At 31.9% G+C, this 27,658-nt stretch overlaps 3 protein-coding genes across 3 annotated transcripts; 2 read left to right on the top strand and 1 right to left on the bottom strand.

The window, feature by feature from the left end:
• Nucleotides 1-281: 281 nt before the first annotated feature.
• On the bottom strand, nt 282-8,586 carry LOC130814013 (probable E3 ubiquitin-protein ligase BAH1-like 1). Its single transcript, XM_057679982.1, has 6 exons — nt 8,172-8,586; nt 6,545-6,783; nt 5,428-5,682; nt 4,241-4,378; nt 3,784-3,842; nt 282-926 (listed from the first exon to the last, which is right to left on the bottom strand). Exons 1-6 carry the CDS (start codon nt 8,344-8,346, stop codon nt 821-823), a joined length of 972 nt encoding a protein of 323 aa, XP_057535965.1. The 5' UTR covers nt 8,347-8,586; the 3' UTR covers nt 282-820.
• Nucleotides 8,587-11,229: 2,643 nt separating this feature from the next.
• Nucleotides 11,230-14,339, top strand: LOC130814015 (universal stress protein PHOS34). The gene is made up of 4 exons (XM_057679983.1): nt 11,230-11,795; nt 12,662-12,756; nt 13,698-13,819; nt 14,053-14,339. The coding sequence occupies exons 1-4, from the start codon at nt 11,615-11,617 to the stop codon at nt 14,138-14,140; spliced, it is 486 nt and encodes a 161-aa protein (XP_057535966.1). The 5' UTR covers nt 11,230-11,614; the 3' UTR covers nt 14,141-14,339.
• Nucleotides 14,340-15,743: 1,404 nt separating this feature from the next.
• Nucleotides 15,744-25,246, top strand: LOC130814016 (E3 ubiquitin-protein ligase RFI2). The gene is made up of 4 exons (XM_057679984.1): nt 15,744-16,326; nt 18,418-18,587; nt 19,890-19,948; nt 24,537-25,246. Exons 1-4 carry the CDS (start codon nt 16,179-16,181, stop codon nt 24,871-24,873), a joined length of 714 nt encoding a protein of 237 aa, XP_057535967.1. The 5' UTR covers nt 15,744-16,178; the 3' UTR covers nt 24,874-25,246.
• The last annotated feature ends 2,412 nt before the right edge of the window (nt 25,247-27,658 follow it).

Here is a 27,658-nt window from a genome sequence, read left to right on the forward strand (position 1 = left end):
TAAAACGGTCTCATACAAAACGTGCTGTTTTTTGAGATACACTTTACCCTTTGAATGATTATAGTTTGGCCATCAATTTTTTAATTGTAAATAAAATTTGCGCAATAAATTTTTTTATGAGACGATTTTATTGTAAGATGAGTCTTATTTATGAGTTAAATAACCAAATAACACAAATTAATAGATATGAACTTTTTATTTTGAGATCGTATCAACGAGAAACGTTATTTGACAAGAATAACTCTTAAGGGAAAGAGGTTTAAACTTTCCATCGTATGTTGATTACCTGAAAGTTGAAAATCTTGTGACAGGGGTGCAAGTCTCACCATTTACAGAATTTTATGACAGGAGTTTAATCCCCAGATTATTTTTCTCCCCTCTTATAGGGATTCTATAGCCTAATTCGAAATAAAAAGCAAAAACTATCCATCATTTAGCATCTCAAATCACGGTAGTTTAGTCGTGATGCTGCATATGCAAATCACTGAGCAAAGTTGAATAAACATACATATAACAAGCTCTTTGTACAAAGCATAAATTTGTTCACAACTTGTCATGATGAGACAGTTTCATGCAGACTTGCTGTAATTTTTTTCTATTATCAGGAAGAATAATAGGCATTAACAAAATGAAATCCCTAAATTACATCATTTTCGAAACTCTAACATCCAAGCCGATCATGCTTATAATTAAACAGAAAACGACAATTATGTGTAAGGGAAAACAATGAGGATTCCTAAACGAGGGCAATTCTATTAAGCAAAGTTAAGAAGACAGACTAACAAAGTAAAAGCGATGAGATCAACAGAGTGCGTTTATTTCAGACTCCCATGATAGCTCGACATTGAGATTCCCAGTGTTCTTTCGCTTGCTTTAATCTCTCGGCCCTTTCCAATAGAAGTCTCTCTTTCCAGTATTCGTGGTACCTATACAAAAGAGATGGAAAACAGACTTTAGAAATGTTTACGATTCACAATTTTAAATAAAATCTACGTACGCATTCGCGAAAATTTGAAATCAACAAGTGGAAAAATAAAAAAAAAATGAACAACATAATCTAAATTTCAAAAATATTTCAAAAGTAAGCATGAAAATCCCAAACCTGTGGTTTGCAGCTGTTCGCAGTTAGTAACTGCAAACAACCAAATAGGATAAAATAGCTGTTCGCAGTTACTAACTGCGAACAATTACTTTGTCCTGTTTGGCTGTTCGCAGTTACCAACTGCGAACAGACCTGCTGCACAAAAACACGCATCAGTTTCTTTTTTTTCCCATTTTTTTCCATTTCTCAAAACCCTACGTTCACACTCGACATTCTCTCTCTAAAACCATTGATTCAATCCATCAATTCTTGCATTCTTCTTTCAATTTGACACTTCAAAATTAGTGTAGGATACTCTAGCTTGCTCAAAGATAAACTTGTTTGTGTTTTTTTTGATGTATATGTAATTTTTTGGGTTATAATCAAATTTGCTTATTTTTTCAAAATGTAGGTTACTAGTTGTTAAATCAGTGATGCGGCACCAGTGATGCGGTATAGCCACGAGGAGCCGGTAAGGGAGATTGCACATGGCATGCTCGTCCGCTCGCAGTTCCAGCACTTCATACCGGAAGTCGCTGCAGAGTCCTCACCGATTACCGCCCATATGCACGTCTCATCTCCTGCTTATGACTATCATTTGGAGGAGATGGACCATTCATATCCCGTTGACGTTGCAGGGACCTCGCAGGCTGGGCCATCACAGTCATCACAGTACCAGTCCCTTCCACTGCCAGAGCGACACCCGAACGCCTCTTACTATCGTAGGAGGCGTAGGAGACCAACTCAGTTAGATAGGGTAGATGAGGGTCGTGAGCATTAACGTTTAACTTTTGTGTATTTGGATCGACTATGTATATATATATATATATATATATATATTTTATTGAGTTGTATATTTCAAACATTTGTATATATTTTGTTGTATATATATGTTTAATTACTTTATCATAGCCTCCAAGCTTTCACTTACGAATGATCGGAGTTTTGGCGATGAATCATGCCGCCTGAAACATACATTGACTTGTAATTACTTATTCTAATGTCTCTAATGCAAATACAACAGATAACAACTCAATAATTAAGGAAAAAAAAATATTAAATATCTGTTCGCAGTTAATAACTACGAACAGCAAATAGGACAAAGTAGCTGTTCGCAGTTAGTAACTGCGAACAACTATTTTGTCCTATTTGGCTGTTCGCAGTTAGTAACTGCGAACAGCTCCAAACCTCAGGTTTGAGATTTTCACGCTTACTTTTGAAATATTTATAAAACTTAGATTATTTGGTTCATTTTTTTTTAATTTTTCGCTTAATGGTTTCAAATTTTCCGCATTCGCCATCAATGTCCTTTCCCTATGTGGATTGGAGGATCAGAGCTCTTTGAATTCTCGGTGGTGAAGAGCGATAGATAGTTAACAATACAACAATAATGCCAGAGCCTTAATCTTAAAAGATTGAGGTCAACATAGTGATAGATAGTAAATTATAAACAGCTGGTCTTGGACGAGACGGCCTCATAATGAGACTGTCAATTTGGCCGGCCCATTTTGCGCGTGTATCAACCTCACATGCTTTATCTCGTTTTTTATTTTCTAGGCATTTTTCAATGTTAATCTTAAAGGTATCAAATTTTGACCTTAAAGATATCAATTTCAACTTAAAGTACACTTTAGACAAATCAATTAAAATAAAAAATTTTAATTTTGACCTATTTGTGATCAACTGATCAATTTCTATCTAAATATTGTTCTGTTTCACAATTTGAGAATGAAGTTAATAAAATGATATTATTTTATCATTTTATGGATGAATTTCAAACAACAAATGAATCGTCAATAACACTATCAATAATAGTGTTAAAACATTATACAATACAAGTACTTTTATTCAATGCAACATGATGGTTCTAATGGAACATAAGAGTACTTGTACTCTTTAATCATCGATTAATAATAGTAAAATTACTCTTTCCTCAACAAGTTTACATATATTTGTAAATAGTTTAAAATTGAATATGTTAAATTATGACACATAAATTGACAATTGATGTTTTATGATCTAATTCAATTTTGAACGTATAAGCTTCAATTATCGTTTTCAAAATAAGTATTTCAAAGTCTATGAAGATATTGTTTAAGTTTTAGTTCTAATTGAATATGTTAATAGCTAAATTATGACATATAACTTGACAATAATGTTTTATAATTTAACTTAATTTTAAACTTCTAATCTTCAATTATCGTTTTAAAAATAAGTATTCAAATTGTATAGATATAATATATAGCATTTAGTTCAAATTTAATATGTCAATAGTTTAGCACTATTATTGATAGTTTTATTGACCATTCATTTGTTGTTTGAAATTTATCTATAGAATGATAGAATAATATCATTTTATAACTTCGTTCAAAAATTGTGAAACAGAACCATATTTAGATAGAAATTGATAGTTTAACGACAAAATTGATCACCTATATGTTCAAATTGAAATTTTTTACTTCAATTGTTACGTTTAAGTATTACTTTATGTTGAAATTAATACCTTTAAAATCAAAATTAATATCTTTAAGATTAAAATTGATAAATGCCCCAAAAAATGGAAAAAACAAGGGAAAACGTGTGATATTGTTATACGCGCGAATTGGACCGACCCACTCTTGGTCTCAATTTGAGACAGTATCAGCCAAGTTTTGGTGAATTATAAATACCAAATTATCGAATAAAATTAAATCTTTGTATACCTTCGGCTCAATAGGATATTCAGCTCATCCAAGTGTACAGAACCGTCGTACACGCCAGCCTGCAATCAAGGACAAATGAGTTGGGTAACATCCAATTTTCCCCAAGCAATTTGGGAGTTGGAACATAAGATGTATACTTCTAATAATTACTTTTTAAATGTATAGTTTTTAGCAGACCGACTAATGTTACATATTCGCTAGTTAATTCGTCTTTTGAATTCATGAATAGCCTAAAATGGTCCAAACATAGTCCTAAAATGCTCTATCATATTACCAATTTAACTTTTCACGCTTTTTCTTATTTTCACAAAGCAAAGAAATGTGCATTTGAGTGCTCATGGAAAGCCTCAAACTATAAGCTTATGTAGCATAACCAACTTTTTGTACGTATCCTGTATAATCGAGGCGCAAGAGAAATAGAACACAAAGAGAAGATCGAGAAGGAATTCATGAGTACCTCTCGGCATAAAGGACATTTCTCCCTCGAAGATGCTGCCCGCAGACCTTCAACGATAGTCACTGAAGCAGCATTGCAAGCACACATATAGCAGAAGATATGTCCACACGTAAGCGCAACAGGATCAAACACTGTGTCCTGTACATTATTAGAATGTAAAATAAATGGCTAAGAGAGAAAACTTACATAGTATTAGTCTATCGATAACTCCAATTATAACAGTTGACAGATAGTAGACGAGAAATCACTTGACCACGAACACCACAGCTACTCAAAAACTAATGAAATGAATCAAAACGTAGGCTTACTTGCAAAATAACGGGAAGAACATCAATATGTTACAAAGTTGTAAAAACTCGATTTTTTTGAAGATGTTTAACTATTCATGTTCTTTCTCTTCACAACGTAAAAACCAATAGGCAATGGGAATTTGTAGGACAAGAGCAATTCAGATCATTGCCACATGATTCACTAGTCTCCTCACGAATTGCAAATAAAAAAAGAATTATGGTCGGTTTTGGCTATTTTAGAGTCTTTTTGAGCGAATTGCAAATTCAAGAAACAAAGTAACCGGCGAATTATGTTACTCTGATTCAGATGATCAACAACAAGAAGTTACTCCCCCAAGCTGATAGTATAAAATACTTCACGAAACTTCTGTCCATAAGATGGTAAACATTATGACGCTCATACAAACCATAACCTAAGGTAAAACAAGTCATGTCTAAATGTCAAGGGTTTGTCCGTCTGTGTAATTAAGGGAAATGGAAGAGTTCGAGCAACACAAGGAAAAACGAGCAGTCGCCACTCGCCACACCACATATATTAAACTAAATAATAAAAAAAATTTAGAAACCAAGCTAGATAGTTTCATGTTGTCATAATGACTCATGATGAGCAAAACTAAACATCATGATGTTGAAACAATAGGAAGTATTTTTCTGGGGAAATGATCAATCACATGAAACATCTATGATAAACATGATTGAAAAAGTCAATAGTCTATTCACCCATCAACAAAGTCATAATATCAATCATCAAATTCTAATTATAATATGCAATTTGCAATTTCCTCACATACTCCAAATTTCAGTGGCTTACACCTAAGAGTTCAAGACTTGAAGGGATAAATGTGGTGCAAATAAAGAATGAAAAGGCAATACTATATACAAGATAAGTCTACTCACCAAACAAATAGAACAAGTCAAATCAAGATCAACCTTCACTGAATCAAAGAGCTCACAAGTAAAAGATGGCTTTCCATCACTAAATTTAAGGGAGCAACCCTCAAACAGATAAGCCGACTTTCGGGTCTTCGAGTTTTTGTCCCTTAAGTTAATGTGGAAAGCCATAAGCTCACAAAGCCATGGAGATTGTAGGAGCTCAATGTGCATACTCTGTGCTTGGGATTTGAATGCTTGTCCTTGCTTAGAGTAATGAATCTGCCCCATCACAGCATACAAACATAAATCAGTCGTCATCATCATACACAATATATCTCGCTCACTGTCACATGATTCACTGATCACATTGCGACTCGCAAATCAAAAAAAAGCAAATGATGTTTGGTTTGTTGAATTAATTGGCAAAATATGTTACACTGATTCCTGCCCATAGAAGCTAAGCTATGACCAGGGCATACCATAGCATTATCAAATGAGATAAGGAGGTTGCGACCGTGAGAGTGAATCTAGGCCTGGCAAAAGCTGAACCCACCTGAACTTAACCGAAATAAGTGGGTTTGGGTTGAGATTTTTGACCCACTTAATTAAATGGGTCGACCCAACCTGATCTGTTTATTAAATGGGTTAGGTTCATATTAAAATTTTAAACCTGAAACAAATCTGTATAACCCATTTAATTAAACATGTTAATTCCAAGTTACATAAATAAGTATAATCTAAACTTAATTTATTTAATTTTTTTCTTATTTATCATAGTAAATACAAATAAACAACAAAAATACATAAAATTTAAAATTAAGGCCTAAAAATTTCGATGTAATCAATATTAAAAACCTTAAAATGTAACAACAAAAAACTATAAACAGGTTAAGTGGGTCGAAATCAGGTTGACCTGATCTGTTATAGGTCGGGTCAGGATTGTGAGTTTTGACCGAATCAACTAAATAGGTTGGGTTTGGGTCAAGAATTTTTGACCTGTTTATATATGACCCGAACTCAAATCCGACCCTACCTGATGTGTTTAACAGGCCTACGTGAGACCCTTGGCTCAACTTGGTTCTTGAATAATTAATTAACTCTATACAATCTCAAAAGGATGTATCAAAGAGAAAGATTCAACCTTATCATATTTCTTAAGAATTTTCCGGACAGCGATAGCATTGATCATGGCATAAGTAACAAGATCCTGTCCTTCCTGAATCAAGGACACATGATTCTGCTTGCCTTTACACCATACATAATACTTCTTAAAACCAGTAGCTAAATGTACGTGAAGCAACTTTTGAGCTCGATCATTGAAACAACCCACAACATCAGACATTTCCTTTAGAAGTGATGGGAAAAATGTGCCATCACATACTGCAAACATGGAACATTTACCATTAAAAATGGAACCTTGCAAAGGGATAAAACACCTTTAAGTTCAAGTTTTCATGCCAATCTCTGTTTTATTAAGAATAAACATAACATCATTTCAGAAGGAAAAAAAATAAATAAATAAATCACATACTACCCATATATACTCACTTTTTGAGAATTATACTTAGCTCCCCATGTGCTAATTTTACTATGAAAAATGGATAACAAAGAGAAATCCTTGTCACACCAATGACCCATCACCCATGTGATTATTATTGGTTTTAAATGGTGTATTTAGACTACATTTTGATGAGAATAGTGGGTTAGCATATTGGTTGAGGATTTTTTATATGGATCTTATGATATGGATTCATTCTAACCACCTACGCGAAGGATTAAATCCTTCTCTCCTCTTACTTATACAGATTCTCTAGTCTATTCAAAACAAAATAATCTGTATTTTAGGGTTAATTTTCATGAAAAGTGTTTTATGTTATTTTCATGGTAATGAATTTATTGTCCTTGAATGTTTTTTTCCGCAATATTTCATCCCCATCCAATATTTACTATTTCAAAAATAATTAGTGTAAGAGAAGCATGATCATAAAAAACTAAATTACATCAAAATTTCATTATTATTCCCATTAAAGGGCCGTAAAAGTGCTTGTAGAGATTACATGAAAGTAGCCTTTAAGAATAAACTTTTTGCATGTAAACCAAATTCTAATAAGTGTTTTTGTGTAATTCGAAAAATTTAGCATGAAAAAAAGCTACAATAATATATTTTTATTGCTTCATAAGTACCCACATGAGCCAAATCAATAAGTTAAGATAACAAAAAAAAGGAGGAAAAGGAAAAAAAAAATTCAAAAACAAAATAAGGGACTCAAACCAATAAACAACAATTGTATACAATGGCGTTTGTCCAATCCCTACTTTTCACATTGGACAATAATCATATAATAATCAAACTTGAAACTTAAGAAAAGTAGAGAATTCCTATGAACAAAGTTTAAATCTTTTATATGATATTCATCATCATCATAATATTCAAATGTGCTAAATTTATTACATAAAACCCCAAGAGGATTTAAACAAAAATATACATGTATTACATACAAAAGCTTGAAGATGAAGACATCACAAAATTCAAAAAAAAAAAAAAATTATCAAAATTTGCATGAAAATCAAAAATTACAAATCAAAATAAACCCAATTTCACTCATCAAATCTACAAATCCCACCATAATTAACAAAATAAAAAAAAAACCCTAAATTTTAATTTTGTCATGGATGCTTTTTCCCTCTTATAAATATCCCTATCAATAGATCTATAATGTGAAAAAACATACATAAAAAAAGAGAAAATTAAAAAAAGGGGAAATTACCAGAACATTGATGAGGGCATTTAGAAGGAGTTAAATCATCAGTAAAGCTAGAATTATGGGATTGAAGATCATGCCTACAATTTTTGAGAATTTTCTTCAATTTTTTTAATCCAACTTCAGGGAATTCACTCTCCAAATTACGCATGTATTCTTGGTATGTCTTGCAGAATTTCATAATTACTTCTTCTCTAAATTTGAGTATTTACTTAAAGCAATTAAATTAAAATTCAATCTTTGAATTTTTTTTAAAGATATAAACTTTGGGTTATATAATTTACACAAAAACTAAATTGGGTTTGTTTATAATTATAAGATATATATATATATAAATTAATAAATGATTTAAGATAATAATGAAAGGAAGATATGAAAAAATGGAAGGAAGAAGGGAGAAGGCAGAAAGTGTAACAAAGGGAGGAAAAGTATAAATGAATTGCAGGATTTATAGGAGAAAATTGTTATGAATTTTGGAATTAATAAATACAAGTATTAATTAATTAATTAATTAATTAATTAATTAATTAATTAAAAGACAAAAAACAGATATACTAGGCAATTAAACTCCAAAAAGTTACGTATTCATTTTCATTTCGGGGGTATTCGGCATGAATTTTGCGTGCATTTAATATTTTGGTTATCCTTATCTCATAGGGTTTAAAATAAAAAGTTTATATTTTATATATTAATTTAATTATTTAATTCATATTAATGTTTTATTATATTTTTGGAGTAAATATTTATGTAATTAAAGGAGAGTGGAGAATATTATAACTTGATAAAAACTGTGTATAAATCAAGTCCCATCATCCCATGTAGTTGTATTGTAGTCCCTCCGAACCAATTTAGATGTCTCATTTGCTTGGGCACAGTTATTAAGGATGGTGTGAGGTCCAATAAAAAGGTAAGTAGTAAAGGGTAATTGGGTAAGCAAGGTATATGGTATATCCGTGATTACTTGTGTGAACTAATGATATTTAGGTAAAAAAAGATTGACAAAAATAGAAATGGGACAACTAAAAAAACTTTGTCAAATAAGAAAATGAGACAACTAAATTGGTTCGGAGGGAGTATTAGATTATTGGGTCCAAGTCAAAGTTATATACAAGCTAATAAAGTCTTTATTAAGAAAATTTTATAGTGGGACGACTTAACATAAGTTAGCCCAATTTTAATTTATTGAAAAAAAAAAACTTAGTTTTAAATTTAATACTCCCTCCTATTTACTTTAGGAGTTCTATTTGACTTTTTACGGATTTTAAGGAGAGTCAAAAGTGGGAACCTAAGGGTAGGAAAGAGGGTGGCATTATGGGTTTTTAATGTAAGGGAGGAAAATTAATATGGGTAATGGAGGGTATAATTGAAAATAGGATAAAGTAATTAAGGGTATAAAAGTCAAAAACTCATACCAAAAATAAAAATAGAACAATTAAAGTGACTTGAACATAAAAACATAGAACACATAAGCTGAATAGGAGTGAGTATTATTTTAAATATAAATAATTGGGGCCGTTGGTGTAAGAGTACAAAATTTGGGGTATCCTAATTGCTTTCATATATGTGCGGCCCAATTGCCTGCCTGTTTCACAAGACATTCATTTTTATGGTTGGAAATTGGAAACGTACTATATACATTACATATTTTAAATCATATTAAGAAGCAAGTCTAGAAGTTTTTCCATATGCCTCATTCCTCATGCAACCTCGTGAAGTCAAAAAAGTCAACAAATATATGAAACATCTACTTCGCCATTTTGCCTGCTTTTGATACGAAGACAAAATATTTTAATTTAATGAGTTAATAAGATAAATAACGTGCTATTTAAAAATAGAGAATATAAAAATAAAAATAATGATTTCATATTTAAAAATAGAAATGAAACAAAATTATTAGAATGTACTATAATGAAAAAAAATTAAGTAAATTTAGTGAGCAAAGGCCTTAAGGTGGTGAGGGTTTAAATGTTGCACCCTACTTTTAGAACTTCATCAATTGATTTTCTATTTCATCCTCATTACCATATATCTCACTCTTTTAAAATTAAAGTTTTATTGTTGTACATATCAACATTACGAGATAAGTTCTGAATGTTACTCATTGAAGTACTACGAGGGCTCATTTTATTGACAATATTTATAAGCATGTTTATAATTTACTTCAATTAATTTTTTCTTCACAAATTGTAAACACATCTATTACAACTTAAAAAGACGGTATTGAGTGATGATAGAAATTTATGAGGAAAAACGTGTTTGAAGACGATAATTTAATTACCATATTAATGACAGAATATTTAATTTAATTAATGTTTAATTCATTCTCATTTTTCCCATCATTCTCTATTTATACTAAAGCCCCATGTTAGAAAATTGACAAATTTAGGTTTCAAAATATGTTCCACGTAATTGAAACATTCACAAAACTTGAGATTAACATGAAAAAAGACAAACGTATAGTGAATTTATCAATTCCATTTAACATCACATTTCAACATGAAAATACACATTTGTAAACCAACTCGACTGAGTTGATCGAATTTACTTGATCAAACCTATGGCTATGAAAAGTCAAAAAACTCACCCCTACATGGCTACAGCCCCTTTGATTAAACATATTGTAGTGCTTGGCCAAGCGCACTTGCTTGACCCATTTTAGACATGGTTTTTTATAGTTGCACTTACTTGTTAACTTCACACGTGATATTTAGGACATTGAAATATTATCATAAGTTAAATCATCCAACAAACCATTAAAACTAGTAACAATCCAATCTAAAAACTATCTAACCTAAACATATATCCAACCCAAAATTTCATCACTTTAAGTCCAAAGTCAAAAGTTGTTAAATTGGCGAAACTTAATGTGAATAACAACATATTATCGTGAAAATTCGAGGTGAACACATTTCATAATTCAATAAAATACCAACCTAAAATTATATAATAATGAGAGAAAGGGCTCTAATACTTATAAAATATACACATTATCTTTAATATACTGATATAAAATGAATAATCCTAACAAAAGTAAAAGTCAAAACGCAATCCACCGGTTTGAACCGTCCAAATTACGTGCACTAGAAGCACCGTAGAGTTCGTGATCGTGAATAAAAAATTGAGTTGGTACGGGGGAGGTGATTTGGATATATCAAATCAAATGACAAAGTAAACAAATTGCAAATGATAAAGATGGAGAAAAGAATGAATATATGCCTTTTCCCCTTTAATAATTGATTGAAAAACCACGACAGCCTATTGTAAATCGTATCAGTACCAGTATCCCAATCAAAAACGCAACCCTGCAAACCCATTAACATTGATGAACCAGATTTCGATTAAAGCATAACCCACTTTCTATCTCCTGTCTCTTTCGATTTCCCTTCTTTATATTCAATCAAAGATTTACAATTTACAGTAAGAATCTGATCTGGGTTTTTGACAAAATAATGGCAACTACAGAGAAACCAGTGATGTTAGTAGGAATAGATGAGAGTGAACAAAGCTTTTATGCTTTAGAATGGGCTCTTGATCATTTCTTTACTCCTTTTTCTCCTAATTTTCCTTTTAACATTATTCTTGTTCATGCTAAACCTACTCCTACTTCTGCTATTGGATTTGCTGGTCCTGGTAATGTTTTCTTTTTTATTTTAATTTTCATTTTGCAAGTTTTTTTTTTTAATTTTTATTTATGCGTTCCATTTTTTTGGGTTTTTGATTTTGATTAAATTTGTGAGTTATGTTATGTATTGAAGTTGAAATGGTGATTGTGTTTGTTATTTGTTGATTTGCTTGTCTTTGAAGGTTTGAATACTTGATTACATCATATGATGCCAATTAGTTGATCAGATCACTTTGGACTAGGGGGTCTAGGCTCGGGCATACCTAGGATAAACCTATTAATATTGAAATTTTGTTTTGTGTTTGGCCCACTTTATACTTGTTTTGTGTGATGTACCCTGCTTACAAACCGCAGGGACGCTTCGTACATGGGTGCCCCTATGTGCTATGTGAAGTCCATAGTGTAAAAACAAATTTTTCGCATTGTAAAGACGTAAAAAAACTGTGTTTTAAACTGTGTTTTACGCCACATCAAGGGATGTCTTATGATTTCGACTGATTTTTAGGTGTTGCCATAACCATATGTCCGTATCATTCCCGTTACCGCATCATTCGTGATGTCAATTGTGACCGTCACCGCATTTTTACGCTATTTATTTATCGTGAACTTTGGTACTTGAAAGGATGTTAAACTACCCTTTTGTGGCTATAACCTTGTTTTCTAGTTTTTTTAAACATAATTTAACCTAAAGCTTAATCAACTTTAGATTCTCTTAACCTAATCAAGCAAATATAATTGGGTTCATCCTTGTGTAATGAACTGTATTAGAGCTTCATTTCATCATCTTTTAGTCATGGCAGTCCCTTGCACTTTGCTATGCACAACTGAGTAATGTTTGAATTAGAATTTGGCGTTCTGCCGTCTTTCTTTACAGGGGGCGCGGAAGTTTTACCTTATGTAGAGGCTGATCTAAAGAAGATATCTGCAAGGGTTGTAGAGAAAGCTAAAGAGTTGTGCCACTCGAGATCGGTATGTTCTTAAAACTCTATACTGAAGGATTGTACAGTTTGTGATATTCTTTCTGCATTTGTTTGATTTTAGGCGTTTAATTACTCGAATTTATATAATTATGTTCGATTTCATACATTCTAACAATGTAACAAATGACTTGAGAATGAGCAATTGAGCATATTTGCTGATTGTAGCCACTAAACTATTTCTTTATCGGTGACGATTGACGAAGCTGTTTAGGTGTGTAGAGAAGCTAACTAGAAAATAGAAGTGTGTTCTTTGTGATATCGAGACTTTCCAAAATGTAAGTCCCGTACAAATATTTGCGCAAGAGGCCTTAGGAACCGGTTGACTATCAAAATTTAGAAACCGATCCTATTTAGCACCCCTCTTTCTATCCGTGAATCTAAGGGAATATATGTCAAAAATCATAAAGTCTTTAACACTATAAGCCGAAGATTGGGGGGGGGGGGGGGGAAGGGGAGGAGTTCAACCAATTCTCATCATTCCAAGTAATATGATTTAACCCGTCTAACCCAAAAGGCGTCCCTCTTTAGAGCAATGTTGTTGCTATACTTTTCTTAAATCTACATAACATATTCTACTCTATACTAAAATTAGCGGCTAAAAGTACATATACAAAAGATGAGTGTTCTCTCGCGAGAAGTGTAGGATGTCATATACAAAGGTGGTTTACATATGAGTAACTACATGCTAGATGATTTTTAAATCAAGAGAAAGTCCCTCATTCCGCTTCAATGGCAAATACCAATGCTGAAAGAGGATCTTCTACTCTCTTTGGCCCTCTCTTCCTTTTCCAAGGAAGTAACCATGGGTAAATCCACGGAGAAAACTTACATTTACACATCTTTTGATTTTCGATATAGTGTGCACTACTCGTCAACCTAACATTTTACTCTTGAGGCTGCTTAAAGTTTTAGGATTCGTTTAAACTCCAGGTGCAGGACGTTGTAGTAGAAGTCATAGAAGGTGATGCAAGGAATGTGCTCTGTGAGGCTGTCGAGAAGCACCATGCATCCATCTTAGTTGTGGGTAGCCATGGTTACGGAGCAATCAAAAGGTAAGCTATTTCGGACCTGTTTTTCCAACTCTTTACAGTCAATTCACTTTAATTCTAATAAGTTCACTTTTATTCAACTTTGCTTGCTCACTACTTAGTCGAGAAGCACCTTTTTCGGGTTGTAGAGAACATGTCATGACGATATAGATTGTTGCGGACTATGCTAGTCCTTTACTCATATCACGACGAACCTTATTTATTGCCAAATTGATCGTGAAGTGATTTTGTCGCAGGGCTGTTCTCGGAAGTGTAAGTGATTACTGCGCTCATCATGCTCATTGTTCGGTAATGATCGTCAAGAAGCCTAAGATTAAGCACTGAACTTCCCTCTGGATTGAAGGGGTGTGTAATAATACCTCCTATTAATTTGAAATTAGATTGTGATATTCTATTTTTAGCCAATATATTCAAATGTCATTGTATATTGAATGTTTAGGCAATAAACATGTGTGATGCACAAGTTTGTATGTAATTTATGAACTTGTTTTACAATTAAGCATTTGGTTTTCTTTGTTGAAAAGCTATCTCAGCTCTCTTGGCTCTCTGAACGTGCCACACTTTGTATTTGCTACGAAAAAAAAATATTAAATGAATTAAGTTTAGGTTTTACTTATTAATTTAACTTGGAAGTAACTCGTTTAATTAAATGAATTATACAGGTTTATTTTAGGTTTATACTTTTGATAAGAACCCATTTAATAAACATATCAGATCAGATCGACTCATTTAATTAATCGGGTCAAAAGTCTTAGCTCAAATCCACATATTTCGAGTTAGGTTCAAATCGAATTAGCAAGTTGAATTAGCTTTTGTCAGGCCTAATTATTTTTATACTATTTATTTAATTTCTCATTGATAAAATGAGTAAATTTTGCCAACATAATATCGAATGTGATTTGGAAATATAGTTAATAATCAAATCGTCATAAAAAAAAGTTACAGCTTGCTTGTATGACACTATCTCACCATGAGGCTCATTTTTCTAATGAATTACTTTAAGATCGTAAATGATCGTTTTAAGGTTATAAATAATCACTCTAAAACTATAAAAAATAATAATTGTAAAATTATAATTGGTCACTATAACGTTATAAGTGATCACTTTAATACACAAAAGTGTGTATATGGCCAATCCAATAAAGATGGTCTCACCGTGAGACCGTCTCATTTAAAAATTAGTGTAAAAGTTATTATCATATTTGGCATTATGTGGATAGTGACTTATATATTAATTAATCAATAAATAGATAATTGTATAATTAGGTTAAATCAAAGGTGGGCACGACTCGGGCTACCAGCCAAACGGCTCCAGTACAATCTTTTTTTGATCCGATTAAATATGAGTGTTGTACTGTAGGTTTTAATAAAAGTGTGACTCAGCCATGCAACATACAACTCTTTTTAAAGTGGCCTGAACCAACATATGACACAACGGGTGAAATAAAAATGACTCATAGTGGCTTCATGACATGTTCCAACACAACACAAACTTTTGATATGTGGTATGGCATAATGATGGTTCGCTAAGCACGCACTGTGGCTCATCTTTACTGGCTACTTTACAATGTCTTTCTTCTCTACAATGACTAAATCTTTCTTTTCTTCTATAATAATTCACCATACGATTCATCAGTCTCTTTCTATAGTAATCTCTCTACTCTTATTTTCGTACATTCATTAAATATTTAGTTTATATTCATGATAAAAAAAATAACTTCGCACAATTTTCTGGTGCAGAAGAAGAATTTTTAAATCAATACATTATATAAGTCTCAACATATGAAATAAAATATAAAAATTACCATATCGAACTAGATAGATACTAATACTACTTTGAACAAGTATTTTTATAAAACCTTGCATAATTAAAATAGGTGGTTAGAAATTAATTAATTAATTTATCAAAACAAGATGAAAGCAATCATGAAAATGGACCTAATTTGAGATACAATAATCTTGGTTGAACCAAACTTTAACCAAACACACTAACCCTTTGTTAACATTTTGTATGATCAATCATGTGATTCTCTTTACAAAATACAAACCCTTGGGAGACAATACAACGAAAGGTACGCACCAAGTAATATTACAGGTCGGATTGGCAGAGAATACAATACATACAGTTTACCCAGAAACCCCCAAAAATACTAGGGAAAATTTTATACATACCCAATTTCAGAGGGCAAGAAAAAGGGAAAAAAAAAATATAAAATTTAATCTGTCTGTGCGATTAGATTTCTGGGTCTTAATCCAGATTTTTGATCCACAATTGGGGGGATTTTAAAGCTGGGTTTTGTCTCAATTTTTCTGGATTTTAGGAGGTTAAGAAAATATATAATTGCTAGCCTTGACTGTACAAATGGTGAGGTCAGAAGATTGTGATCATTTAATTGATTTGAATGCTGAACCTGAATCATCAATCCCATGTTCCATTTGTTTTGATTTAGTTACCTATGATGGGGAGAGATCCAGGGCTAAACTCAAATGTGGCCATGAATTTCATCTGGGTAATCATCATTTTGCTCAAATCTTTTATCTTTCTCTCATGTTTATTGTTTTTTTAATTAAATTTTGTTGTTTATATTGAATATTCTGCTAGGGTTTTCAAAAAATTGATTGATGAATTGTAACTTTTAGTTGTTGTGCCTTTTTAGTTGTAAAATTATGGGAATCCTTTTGTTATCTTTGTGGAGAGTTTTGTTTAAGAATTAGTTCATAAGAATTTAGATATATATTTATATATTTGTGGATAATGATTGAGAATTTGTTTATTCCAACTTTTGCATGTGTGAGGATCATTTTTTTTTACTCAAGCAAGCATTATTCTTTTGGGTTCATATTACATTTCATTCTGATAGAGCTAACAATTCTTATTGTCGAACTTTTGACTATGTAAAATGTCATGTTTTGAGTATCTGTGTCAAGCTGCTAAATCAAAACCTTGATGTTTTGTGAAAAAAATGGTTCTTGGGGATGGATAATGGAACTTTTAGGCATAGATTTGATAAGAGTTGTACAAAAAAGTTTGAACTTTCTATCCTTTGTACCATATCCATTAGGGATTTAATGGAAGCAAATGTAATCCTAACATTTTTAATAGCAATGCGAATATACTTACTTGATATGAAGTATTTTGGTACTGGAACGTAGACGACAAAAGTTATTTAATGCCATAATTTAATCAAAAACAAAAAGGGAAGGAGGTGGGGGATTTTTGGATGTGCATTTACTCCATTTTTAGCTTCATATGCTTCAATGCAGAAGGTTTGAAGATTTTTTTGTCGGATAGTTCTCTTGACATGGAGTATATGAATTTATGTAATATTAGGTGTAATTTGTTGCTAACACGTAAAATGAAAGTAAATAAACTTGGAAATGCATAGTAAGATGTATATTGCAGTGGTTTTTTTGTTTTAGTTCGCGAAGAACTTTTTTTTAGTTCTGTTAGGTAGTAATTTAGATATGTTATATCGATTACACAAAATCCGAGTCGTCGTTTTGAAAAATCACATGTATCTCTAGACTTCATCAGCAATTCAGCATTATATGGTTCACTTTTGACACTGCTTTTGAGTAAACTACTGCAAAGTGCAAAGTATCGTTGATGTTGTAGCAGTTGTAATTTGAACCTTGTTGAACCTAACAACTGGATTAACTCTGGGCTACCATTGTTATTTTGTAGTCGTATTACACATGCTAGCTAGTCTATATCTGTTTTACTCCAACATTCCTACCCACCTACGTTTTTGTCTGGTCTCCCTATGCAACACAGTACAACTCAACACTGGGGTACGAATCTTAACAGGAGCTTTACACGGTGGTAGTTGCGTTCGTAAAGATATTCTGTTCAGATTTCCATTTTAGGAATCGAACTTTTTCCTCTTGAACTTCGAGAAATTCTTGAAGCATGTACTATTTTCTGTCTTTTGTCCTTTAACCTTTTTGGGTTCGAGACATGTTTTTATGATGAAGCAATTAATAAAAAGTTATGTTCTTTGGATGCTGCTGTTAATTGATGTCCCAGATAGCAGATTCGAATTTTCTGTTATATTCTCAGCGTGTTTGTGCTGGAAAGGAAGAGTGGAAGACATCATGCGATTGCTATGATTAGACTGTCTTTATTGTTTGGCTATTTTGGAGTTTCAGATGTCGTGGTTATGGAAGAACGGTTGAAAAGGATGATTTGTTAAAAAATGTTGTTGATGGTAACTATCCCATCGCTTTTACCCTAATTTTTCAATTTTGGAAGAAAGAAAATTAAGATTTAAGAGTGTTCTTTTTTTCCGCGATCAAAACTCCTGTATTTGTCTATCAATAATGGAACGTTATTTATTTCTTTCACACTTCCTTCCGTTTTATCTAAATCCCGATTGCCAAACAAGCTTTCAGTATTTGGGAAACTCTTTAGATGCTTAGCTAGACTAGTCATGCTAAAGTATTGATACTATACATAAACATGCTTATTGATATCCTTGAAATCCCTAATTTAAATTACAGAAAACAACTGAAGGGGGAGGCACCAAACATATATGATGTAAAGCATTTTCTGTTTCCTATATTTGTTAGCTCTCTGATGTTATTTTTTTATCATGGTACAGATTGCATTGGTTCTGCGTTTAATGTGAAGGGAACAATGCAATGCCCAAATTGTCGGGCAATTGAGAAAGGTCAATGGTTATATTCCAGCGGTTCTCCTGCATGTCCAGAGCTAAGCATGGATGATGGGAGTGTTGATCACTACCCCTTTTATTTCACTCTTACTGAACTGGTAAATGGATATAGTTCTTTATTTCATTTTCTTTTTATTTGTTTGGTATGATAAAAGAATGGTATAAAACGTCATTCAATCTTTGACCGCGTTTTAATTTGAGAAAATAATCTTTTTTTCTAAAATTATGTGTGTTGAATCTATTAGATTTTGCAAATTCGATGTCAGTAACTAGAGAGAGAGGTTTGCAAGTAAAAATTAAAGGTGGAAGTATGTTATTTTACTCTTTTTGGGAGCAGACAATTTAAAAGAAGGTTTTTGCTTTTTAATGGAATAAACATTGACATGCCTTTTGGATTCAATGCTGCTAAGTTAGGCATTATGATGGAATCAAATGCACTTACCCTTTGTCTAGTCGAACTACAACACCAATATCAAAATTGTATGTATGCAGAATTATTCCTGTTACAATAGAAAGAGGCTGTCGAATCAAGTCCTTGATTTGGAATGTCGTATTCACCCACTTCATCACAGTATGTTGGTGTTATGAGAAATTTGATTAAGCATATCCTGTTATCATTCAAAAGCAAATGATAATGAATATCTTGATTCCATTGAATCTGAAATAACCTTTTGTAAGGTTATAAATGGTTGAAGTCGAGCAACCCATAGAAAGATCTTCCCCCTCTTATATTGCTTTGGTACACAGATTAAGCGTCAAGCACATACACTGGATGCTCTGTTTGAATTCGCGCAGTTCACTAACTTCTCAGTACTAATTACTAAAGCCTGTAGTATGAGGTTGTTTGGCTGACATCTATTAACACAGGGATTTAGAATTTTTAGGAAGTACATTCATGCATACTTGTTTGGTTGAAAAAATATGGGAAATCCAACTTAGGAAATTCTGATTCCAACACAAAATGGGGGAAGTCAATTACCATGTCCGCTTGGTAACTAGAAATTCCCATGGGATTTCTGCATTTTCGTATTCAACCAAACACCATTGCCCACTTCTTAGGAAGTATATTTTCACATGAAATAACAATTTGTAGGAACCATGAATTTCTACATTCAACCAAACAACCTCTATATATGTTACCATTTATATTCTTTGATAGTTTCCTTGTACTATTGCTTTTCAAATCAAGGACATTGTTTTTCTACTTCTAGCAGTTGTCTATTGCTAATTTTTTCCACAAAACATCTTGTTCTTGCCGTATACGATTTTGAAACTTTGATTTCTTCTGGTGCTTATTTCCATAGGTGTTGCTGTTGCTTTATGTGCTAATATTATTTTCTGTGAAACGAAGTAAAGGAAAATCATATAAGTATATTTGACTCATTTTCTGTTTGCTGCAGCCTTATCGAGTTCACATTTGCCCATTTCGTGGTTTCACTCAAGTTCATCCATCTTCTCAGTAAGCACTTCCCCTCTTATAAGGTCCAATAAAGTTATTTTGATGGGATAGCTAAATTTTATCTGTCTACTCCTAAAATCTGCAGTAGCTCTTGCTTCTGGCCCCATTCCCTTCTCCAAAACACAGCAAATAAAGAAAATTTTCACTACAAGCTTTTAATAGGATCCTACTAAATTTTGACACAACTAGTGTTTCACTACAAAATTATTTATAATGTCATGAAAGATTAGGCTGTCTAATCACTTCCATAAGTGGAAAAAATGTGCTTGATGATTAATTAAAGGCAACCGAAGTATGCTCATCCTCGTATAGTCGTATAGATTGGCTTTTTTTGTCTTTATTATTATTAAGTCTTTCTATTAATGGTATTCTTTTAAAAATTGTTATCTACTTGTCTCAATCTCCCTTTGGAACACTTCAGAATCGTTCTATGCTCTTGTCATAACAAAACTTGTTGACACTTGAATTTATTATGTACCCTTGCTGCAATATTTCTGGCACATCATAAATGAGTTTTTACGGACATGGGGTAGGGGTCAAATTTGGTGGTTAGAAATTTGACGCGGATTTGTTCAACTATGGACATATGATTTAGCTCCTTTGTCCACAAAATCTAGTACCATTCGTCTCTTCAGCACCTACAAATCCCTTATTTCTGATCTAATTTTTCTATCTGAAAACCTCATATCATGAAAATTATCATTAACAGAAAAAAAGGGATTACAAAAGCTTAGTGCTTTCAATTATATGGGTGTGGAACTAATCAATCACTCCAAAAACACCGGCCTTAACTGGTTGTTTTAGTCTCTTTAGCCATTCAATTTAGACTTTTTTTACAAAGTTGTCTCTTCTAAAATCTTTATCTGAAATTGCAAAACTAAGTGATCTCTTGCCGGCCCTTTTCTTTTATTTCTGTGTCACCCACTTTTCAACTGTCAACACTTTAACGTACTTCAAGCTAAGTATTTTCCGAGTCTAACTGGATCCATGCTAAAATCCGACATTCATATCCCACTCGGATCATCAAGTAAATCAACTTAAACATTACCTTGCTACTTTTAACAACATTGGCTGTGAGCTATGAGTTTTGTATTGGGGTCCTTGGGGCACTTATATGCGGTCTTACCTATATCAACGAATGATAAATCTCTTGGATGAGTGTTCAGTATCTGTAACTATTCTAGAAAGTTTTATTTCCATTTGATGTATGACACAATGTGAAAGAATTTGGTTAAGAAGGCTTGATTTAGAAGCAAGAGTTGTATGATAATTAATTAGTACCAGATTCTTTCCATTTCTATCTCTTGCAAAAGTTGGAAAGTATTATTTTGTGATTCTTCCTGTGTTTTTCCGTATCTTTTTTTTTGAAGTGAACCTGAGAAAAATTATTACTTCCGTTTTGTTTTTGTTGCCACATTTACTCTTGGCACAGAAATTAAGATAAGGAAACCTACCTTTTCAAAGACTACTTCACCCTTCATTTTAATTCTAATTAAAACTGAACAATATCAGAATCAAGTGATTAAAACTTGATAATACCAAAACAAAATCAGAAATAGTGATTAAAACTGAACAAAAATAAATCGGAAAAAATGCAAGCAATAAATTAAAAAAACACAACAGATGAGTAAATTGAAAAAAAACTTAACATACCATAACAGATGTTGACTAAATCGAAAAAAAATTAACTTTAAACTAGATCAAAAAAAATAAAATCATAACAAAATAGATCAAACCCAAATCAGATTAAAAATTAACATTAGAATAGATGATGATTAAACTCAAATAGGAACGAAAATTAACTTCAAAATAGATCAAAAAATTCATAACAAGATCTTAGCAAACCAAAGCAAATAAAAAAACCAGATCTCGAATTGGTTCGATTTCATATATGAGTTTTAAAGCAAATCAAAAGACCCAAATCTCAATTGTAAACCCAAAAGATGATGAAGGTTTCTAAGCAAAGATGAGAGTGAGAGAGAGAGAAACGGTAAGGGTGAGTTTTTCACAGATGATGGTTAGGGGGGGGGGGGTTATGGTTTTAAGAGATGATGATGGATGAGGGTGGGTTTTTAAAAGGGGGTTATTATTAATTTTAATTAGGAATATGTAAGTATTAAATAATGGTAAATATAAAAGTTAATGAGGTATAGAGTAGAATAAAAATAGGGGTAAGTGGACATTTAGTTGGTTGTTTTATTGCTAAAAATAGAAATGTAACAAATAATATGAAATTGTCAAAAATGAGAAATGTAGCAAGTAATATGGAACAGAGGAAGTATAAATCAAGCTCAGCCAAGGTTTGAAGACCGTGAGGGAAAGGATACATACAAATCATTTCATTGGCTATTCCCTTTATTTCATTATGAAGCTCATATTTTCTGCTTTGGTGAATAAAAATCATCTTTCCATTTCAATGAATAGTGAAAGATCATAATAAAAAAAATTTCCCACTTTTCACTGTTACATTAAACATTTTCTTTCCTCTATCTGTGTCTTACAGGCCTTTTTTGCCTTTGCCTCCATTTTCACTTGTTTTATCTTCATTCAGCAATTAATAAAAAAATGTGGCTAAGAAAATATGACAAAGCATTTTAGTTGAGCTTTTATATTTGTTGGAATTGAGGCTTCAGTATAACTGTTGTTTTGTAATTGTTGTCTTAAATGAAAATATAATCTTTATTGGATTAGTTTGAAATTTCGAATTGCTTTGACGTAAAAGTCCAATATGATACGAGTATAAAGTTTCCAATTCGAGTATAAGTGGACTGGATACGGACCTTGGTAAATTGGACATTGACATTCCCATATCATAGTGAGACTAAGGATGTGGCTTACTTTCAAATCATTGATTATTGCTTTGTCCAGGATGTGGAATTTGGTTGTGCCATTAGGTCCATTACAGACTCCAATAATAAGGTGGATCAAAAAGAGCATTTAACTCTTGTGAGAGAAATCTCTCAGTGAGACGACCTTAAAACGAGGAGCCCATTTCTGATTTTTTTTTTCTAATTTGTAGTAAGGCTATTAGTCCATGTACGGGGCGCTTCTTATAATAAGATCGCTTCATACAACAATTTGTGCAAAAACAAATATCTTCATGGAAAATCCTTGAATATTTCTTCACACATTCTTAAATGAGATGGTCTCACCGTAAGACCATCTCTATTGGACTGACACAATATACACTTATTGTCTTGAAGTGATTATTTATAAGTTATAACCTTAAAGTGATCAATTACAGTTTTAAAGTGAAAACTTTTTTTTTTGTCTTAGAGTGACCACCTATAACCATAAATTGTTCATTTATGACTTGAAAATAATCAATTAAAGAAATGGGCTAATTATACGCACTTCTCTCTTAGTGAGATGGTTTCATACAAGACTTGTTTATATTTCTTCTACAGTTATTAAGAAATTCTAATGCTCTATGAAAAAAGGAAAACTTTCTTGTCAAAATGCTCTTATTTGTAATACCTTGCTTTATAGTTTGGGGTATAGTGCAAAAATGTGGTTTAAGTAACATTCCCTAAATAGATTACGTATACGGATGATTTACAGTTCTCGTGGCTTATGTTTCGGTTGCAGTAAGCTCAAAACATTTAAAACCTGGTCGTAATACGGTGATGCGGGCGATATTTTGTATTCTTCGGAGACTAGCTAGTAACTTTACGGCATTGTTGCAGTCATTCAATGACTTGTTTTATTCACGAACATGGCATGGGTATATTTATTTACTTTGATTGTTCAAAAGTGAAGTTGTAGGTGTAGTTGGAGGAGGCACAGGAAGTTGATAATAACCTTTGTAGTTGACTAAGAGAAGTTTGAGTGCTAGAGACGTTATCATTCGGTTAAGGACTGCACTGAAAATTATCACTAAGACTCTACGCCTATATTAGAAAATGCTGCTTTGATCTGAATGGAAACTGATAGACATATGCATGATACGGTAATCGTAGTTTTTGTTATGCTGGCAAATCATCAAGATGACTATATATATAAGTCTTTACACTTTCACATTATGGCATTACCCGATCCATAAGTTGGAATTTAGTTTTCAGATTCTTTAGTTCATTTATTTGATTAGAGTTCTCGATGGATACATTAACAAATCCGAATGCAAACTAGAGCATTTTGCTACACTTTGTAATATCGTAGGCCTTTCTTTAAGCACGGATTGTCAAGGGGAATGAACAAGTAGCTTTATTTACAGCCATTACGGCTAGACATCTATGACCACCATGCAATATTGCAAACAAAGGTCATTGTCAGCTTACTCATATATTGCATGTTTTAGGCAGTGTCACATGATTCGCTAGTTAATTCGCATGTCTCGGTTCGAGATTCGCTCAAAATGGACTAAAATAGCCCAAAACCGACCAATATTCACTTTGTTCTATTCTTGATTTGCAGAGAGATTAACGAATCATGTGACACCAGTGACGGCATTCATGGCCCTAAATTTTAACTACTCCCGAATCCCAACAATTGTGCTCAGTTGCTGACAATAGCATTTTCTAAACATTTATGTTAAATTTGCTCGTTATATACGGGACCTGAAATTTTATGTGTATCTTATGTTATGTAGGTCAAATCTCGGAGTTATGAGCACATTCGCTCCGATAGTTACCCATCAGCATCCTGGTCCCAACAGTCACCCTCATCCTCACCCTCACCCTCACCCTCACCCTCACGCTCACGGATGGGTTCAGTTTCAAAATACGGCATTTCTACATCACCATCAAGCATCAGGACTCCCCATGCTCATTAGCCGCAGTACTGGAAGATTCGACGCCCCAAGAAGCATACCCAGACTTATGCCTTTAGGACAAGTATATGATTTTAACCCCAACTTCCCTCCTTATGCAGACAGTTCTCCTAGAACATGGAGCAGAGATAATGTTCCTCATTTTCTATTGCCATGACGGGTCATATATTCAATAATATATAGCATTCCCGCATCAAGCTCAACAACTCTCGTGACAGTCTTTGGTGGATTTTGCTTGCGGTATATTGTTGATATCACTGTAAATCTGTAAAAACGATCGATTCGGCCCCCATGATCTTGTACATTTTGTTGAATATTATGTTGTCGTTTGCCGAATGAAAACTGAATAGCAAGTAAAACCAGATGGCGCTGCAAAAGGACAATTTCATTGTGTATAGCTGCTGGTGTTGCATGTACTCTTAACCATTGAGAACTGCTGCTGGATTCTGCTAATGTCTGTAAAATACTTGTATTTGGTCTGTTATAATGTGCTTTATGGAATGCCAAAAAAAAATAATAGCTTATGGCCATGGGAGGTGATTTTGAGCCTATGGAGGTGCTCAACCGCAAAAAGCCGCTTAAATGGAGGGGTTTTAAATATTAGTTTATATTGTTTTTCTTTACTTTAATTACGTGGCTTTTGCTTCCATAATTGTTAAAAAATGTGAGGTTTTTTCTATATTTAGGTTCCAAAATTTAGGTATCCGACCTGTAACATATTATTTTTTTGAAATTTACCCGCCATTTAAAATGTGAGTTGGTGGGTCGGGTTTTTACAAGTATTTGCTTAAATTATAAGAGTACTCGATCATTCTATAAAATTTAATAAGATTTTATATATATATATATATATATATATATATATATATATATATATATATATTAACTCATAAAAATTTATTTCCTTAAATAAAACATTCTAAATGGAATTAACCTCATGAAAGTGAGTGAGTGAGTATCAATTATGGAAATGGAATAAATCAAGATTAAAAGGGATGAAAATAATTTATGATGCTTCTTTCAAAAAGAAAAAAGAAAATAATTTATGATGCTAACTAGCATTACACTCTTTTATTTTAACTAAATATTTCATTAATAATGCACCAATTATAAAAAAAAAAAAAAGGAACCACATGGAAAATATGTGTTTGATAAAAAAGTGATAATTTAATGGTAATTGTGTAAATATTTAGATTTTATGAAGCAAAAGTAATGAACAAATGTTATTAAATAAGAAAAATGACATTTGACATTTGACATTAATATAATACTGTAACATTTAATTAAAATACGAGATAATATATTTTTAACAAAAAAAAAAGTTAATTTTGTTTACCCAAGTCAACCTTTATTGTTTAGGATCCCTATCTTTTTGTTTGTGTTTAGTTCATTAATTTAATCCACATTTAATTTCTTGTTAATAGTTATTAGATCGACCTTAATAATATAGCACACTTGTTTTCACATTGTTAGACTATATGTCAATGTCCAATACTTCTATAATTCATTTAATAATTATTTGTTTAAAAATTGATCAATTGAAAATAATTTTTTTTTATAATAAGGATAAGATTACATATAATCATTCCTTTTAAAGCATTGGTATTGGAACAATAATATCTTGTTACATGACGTAAATAAAGTGAGAGTTTTTTTAGTATAATAATTTAAAGAATCTAGTCCGTTTGAATTATTGAATTTGCTACATTATACAAAACTAAATAGGAGTTTTTTTAGTATAATGTAGCAAATTCAAAGAATGAAAGTACTCACTTCATTAGTTATACGCACCTAGTATTTTAAATTTATTTTTTACGGTATAAAATTTATTGAGAAAAGAAAAAGAGAACAACTAAAATCAAATTCAAAACTTTACTAACAGAAAATGATATATACTTTAACTGAAATCAGACTTAATTAATTATTTAATATTTAAAGTTTAAACATACATGAGTGACAAATAGTCTATCCATTTATAGGATATGATATATGGAGGATTATAATTTTAAGTTAAAACCATTGATGGAGAGAAAAACTAGTAGAAAGTGTAATACCCCAATATCCCACCCATTTAAGAATCATCATAAATTCATAATATCTCTTTGAAGAAATCTACACCATACCAAAAATCCTTAAGAAAATATTGCTAAATTTACTTTTTATCTTTATAATATTATCTCTCTAAAATCAGAACCTTAATCTTTTCCTTAATTATGATCTATTGATACATTCTCATCATTGATTAACACTCATGAGAAAATATTCCCCAATTTTTATTTGTATTTTTTTAAAAAAAATCAATTCATAAAAATATAAAATTTTTGAATTGATTGTTTTTCATTTATAATTTCATAGATAATCTAATATGAAGGGAAATATATATTCTAACAAGACTAAATATATAATTGCAGTTATTATTATCATCGAGTTAGCCACTATTGCAGGTAATTTTCCACTAATTTTTATTTTTTACAATAATTTTGTATTAAATTATTCATTTGATTATCATTTTGCTTGATTAAATTCTTTTTTTGGGGATGACCCAATTTTCTTTCTTATTTGATAGAAATATTTGTTAGGTTTTGTGGTACGTATTTGTCAAACAGGTTGGATGATCAAACTATGAATATTTAATGCTAATGTTCAGTCATGTTTTTGACCATAGGTAAGGTAGGCATTTGTCTAGTGCACAGAGTTAGAAAGAGTTATAAACTCGTAATATCTGAAAGTATATGACACGTCTACATTTATAATGATAATATCATATATAGAATCCGTCTATTTTTATCTTCCCAAACGTCCGTTAAAGTTCAAAATCGACCCTCCACAGAGAGGGCTCAGCCAAACACCCAAAATCAAGCTTTGGAAGGATTATTATATATATATATATATATATATATATATATATATATATATATATATATATATATATATAGGGAAGG

This window comes from Amaranthus tricolor, chromosome 5 (genome assembly GCF_026212465.1).
Source record: "Amaranthus tricolor cultivar Red isolate AtriRed21 chromosome 5, ASM2621246v1, whole genome shotgun sequence".
In the NCBI taxonomy this organism is placed as follows: domain Eukaryota; kingdom Viridiplantae; phylum Streptophyta; class Magnoliopsida; order Caryophyllales; family Amaranthaceae; genus Amaranthus; species Amaranthus tricolor.

Bases quoted from the DNA above. Each gene is read 5' to 3' on its own strand.
- LOC130814015 (XM_057679983.1), top strand. From the start codon at position 11,615: ATGGCAACTACAGAGAAACCAGTGATGTTAGTAGGAATAGATGAGAGT. The intron at 11,796-12,661 runs GTAATGTTTTCT...CTTTCTTTACAG, and splicing joins TATTGGATTTGCTGGTCCTG to GGGGCGCGGAAGTTTTACCT. The intron at 12,757-13,697 runs GTATGTTCTTAA...TTTAAACTCCAG, and splicing joins AGTTGTGCCACTCGAGATCG to GTGCAGGACGTTGTAGTAGA.
- LOC130814016 (XM_057679984.1), top strand. From the start codon at position 16,179: ATGGTGAGGTCAGAAGATTGTGATCATTTAATTGATTTGAATGCTGAA. The intron at 16,327-18,417 runs GTAATCATCATT...ATCATGGTACAG, and splicing joins TGGCCATGAATTTCATCTGG to ATTGCATTGGTTCTGCGTTT. The intron at 18,588-19,889 runs GTAAATGGATAT...TGTTTGCTGCAG, and splicing joins ATTTCACTCTTACTGAACTG to CCTTATCGAGTTCACATTTG.
- LOC130814013 (XM_057679982.1), bottom strand. From the start codon at position 8,346: ATGAAATTCTGCAAGACATACCAAGAATACATGCGTAATTTGGAGAGT. The intron at 4,379-5,427 runs GTGAGTAGACTT...AATAATGTACAG, and splicing joins TGACTTGTTCTATTTGTTTG to GACACAGTGTTTGATCCTGT. The intron at 3,843-4,240 runs GTACTCATGAAT...CCTTGATTGCAG, and splicing joins AATGTCCTTTATGCCGAGAG to GCTGGCGTGTACGACGGTTC.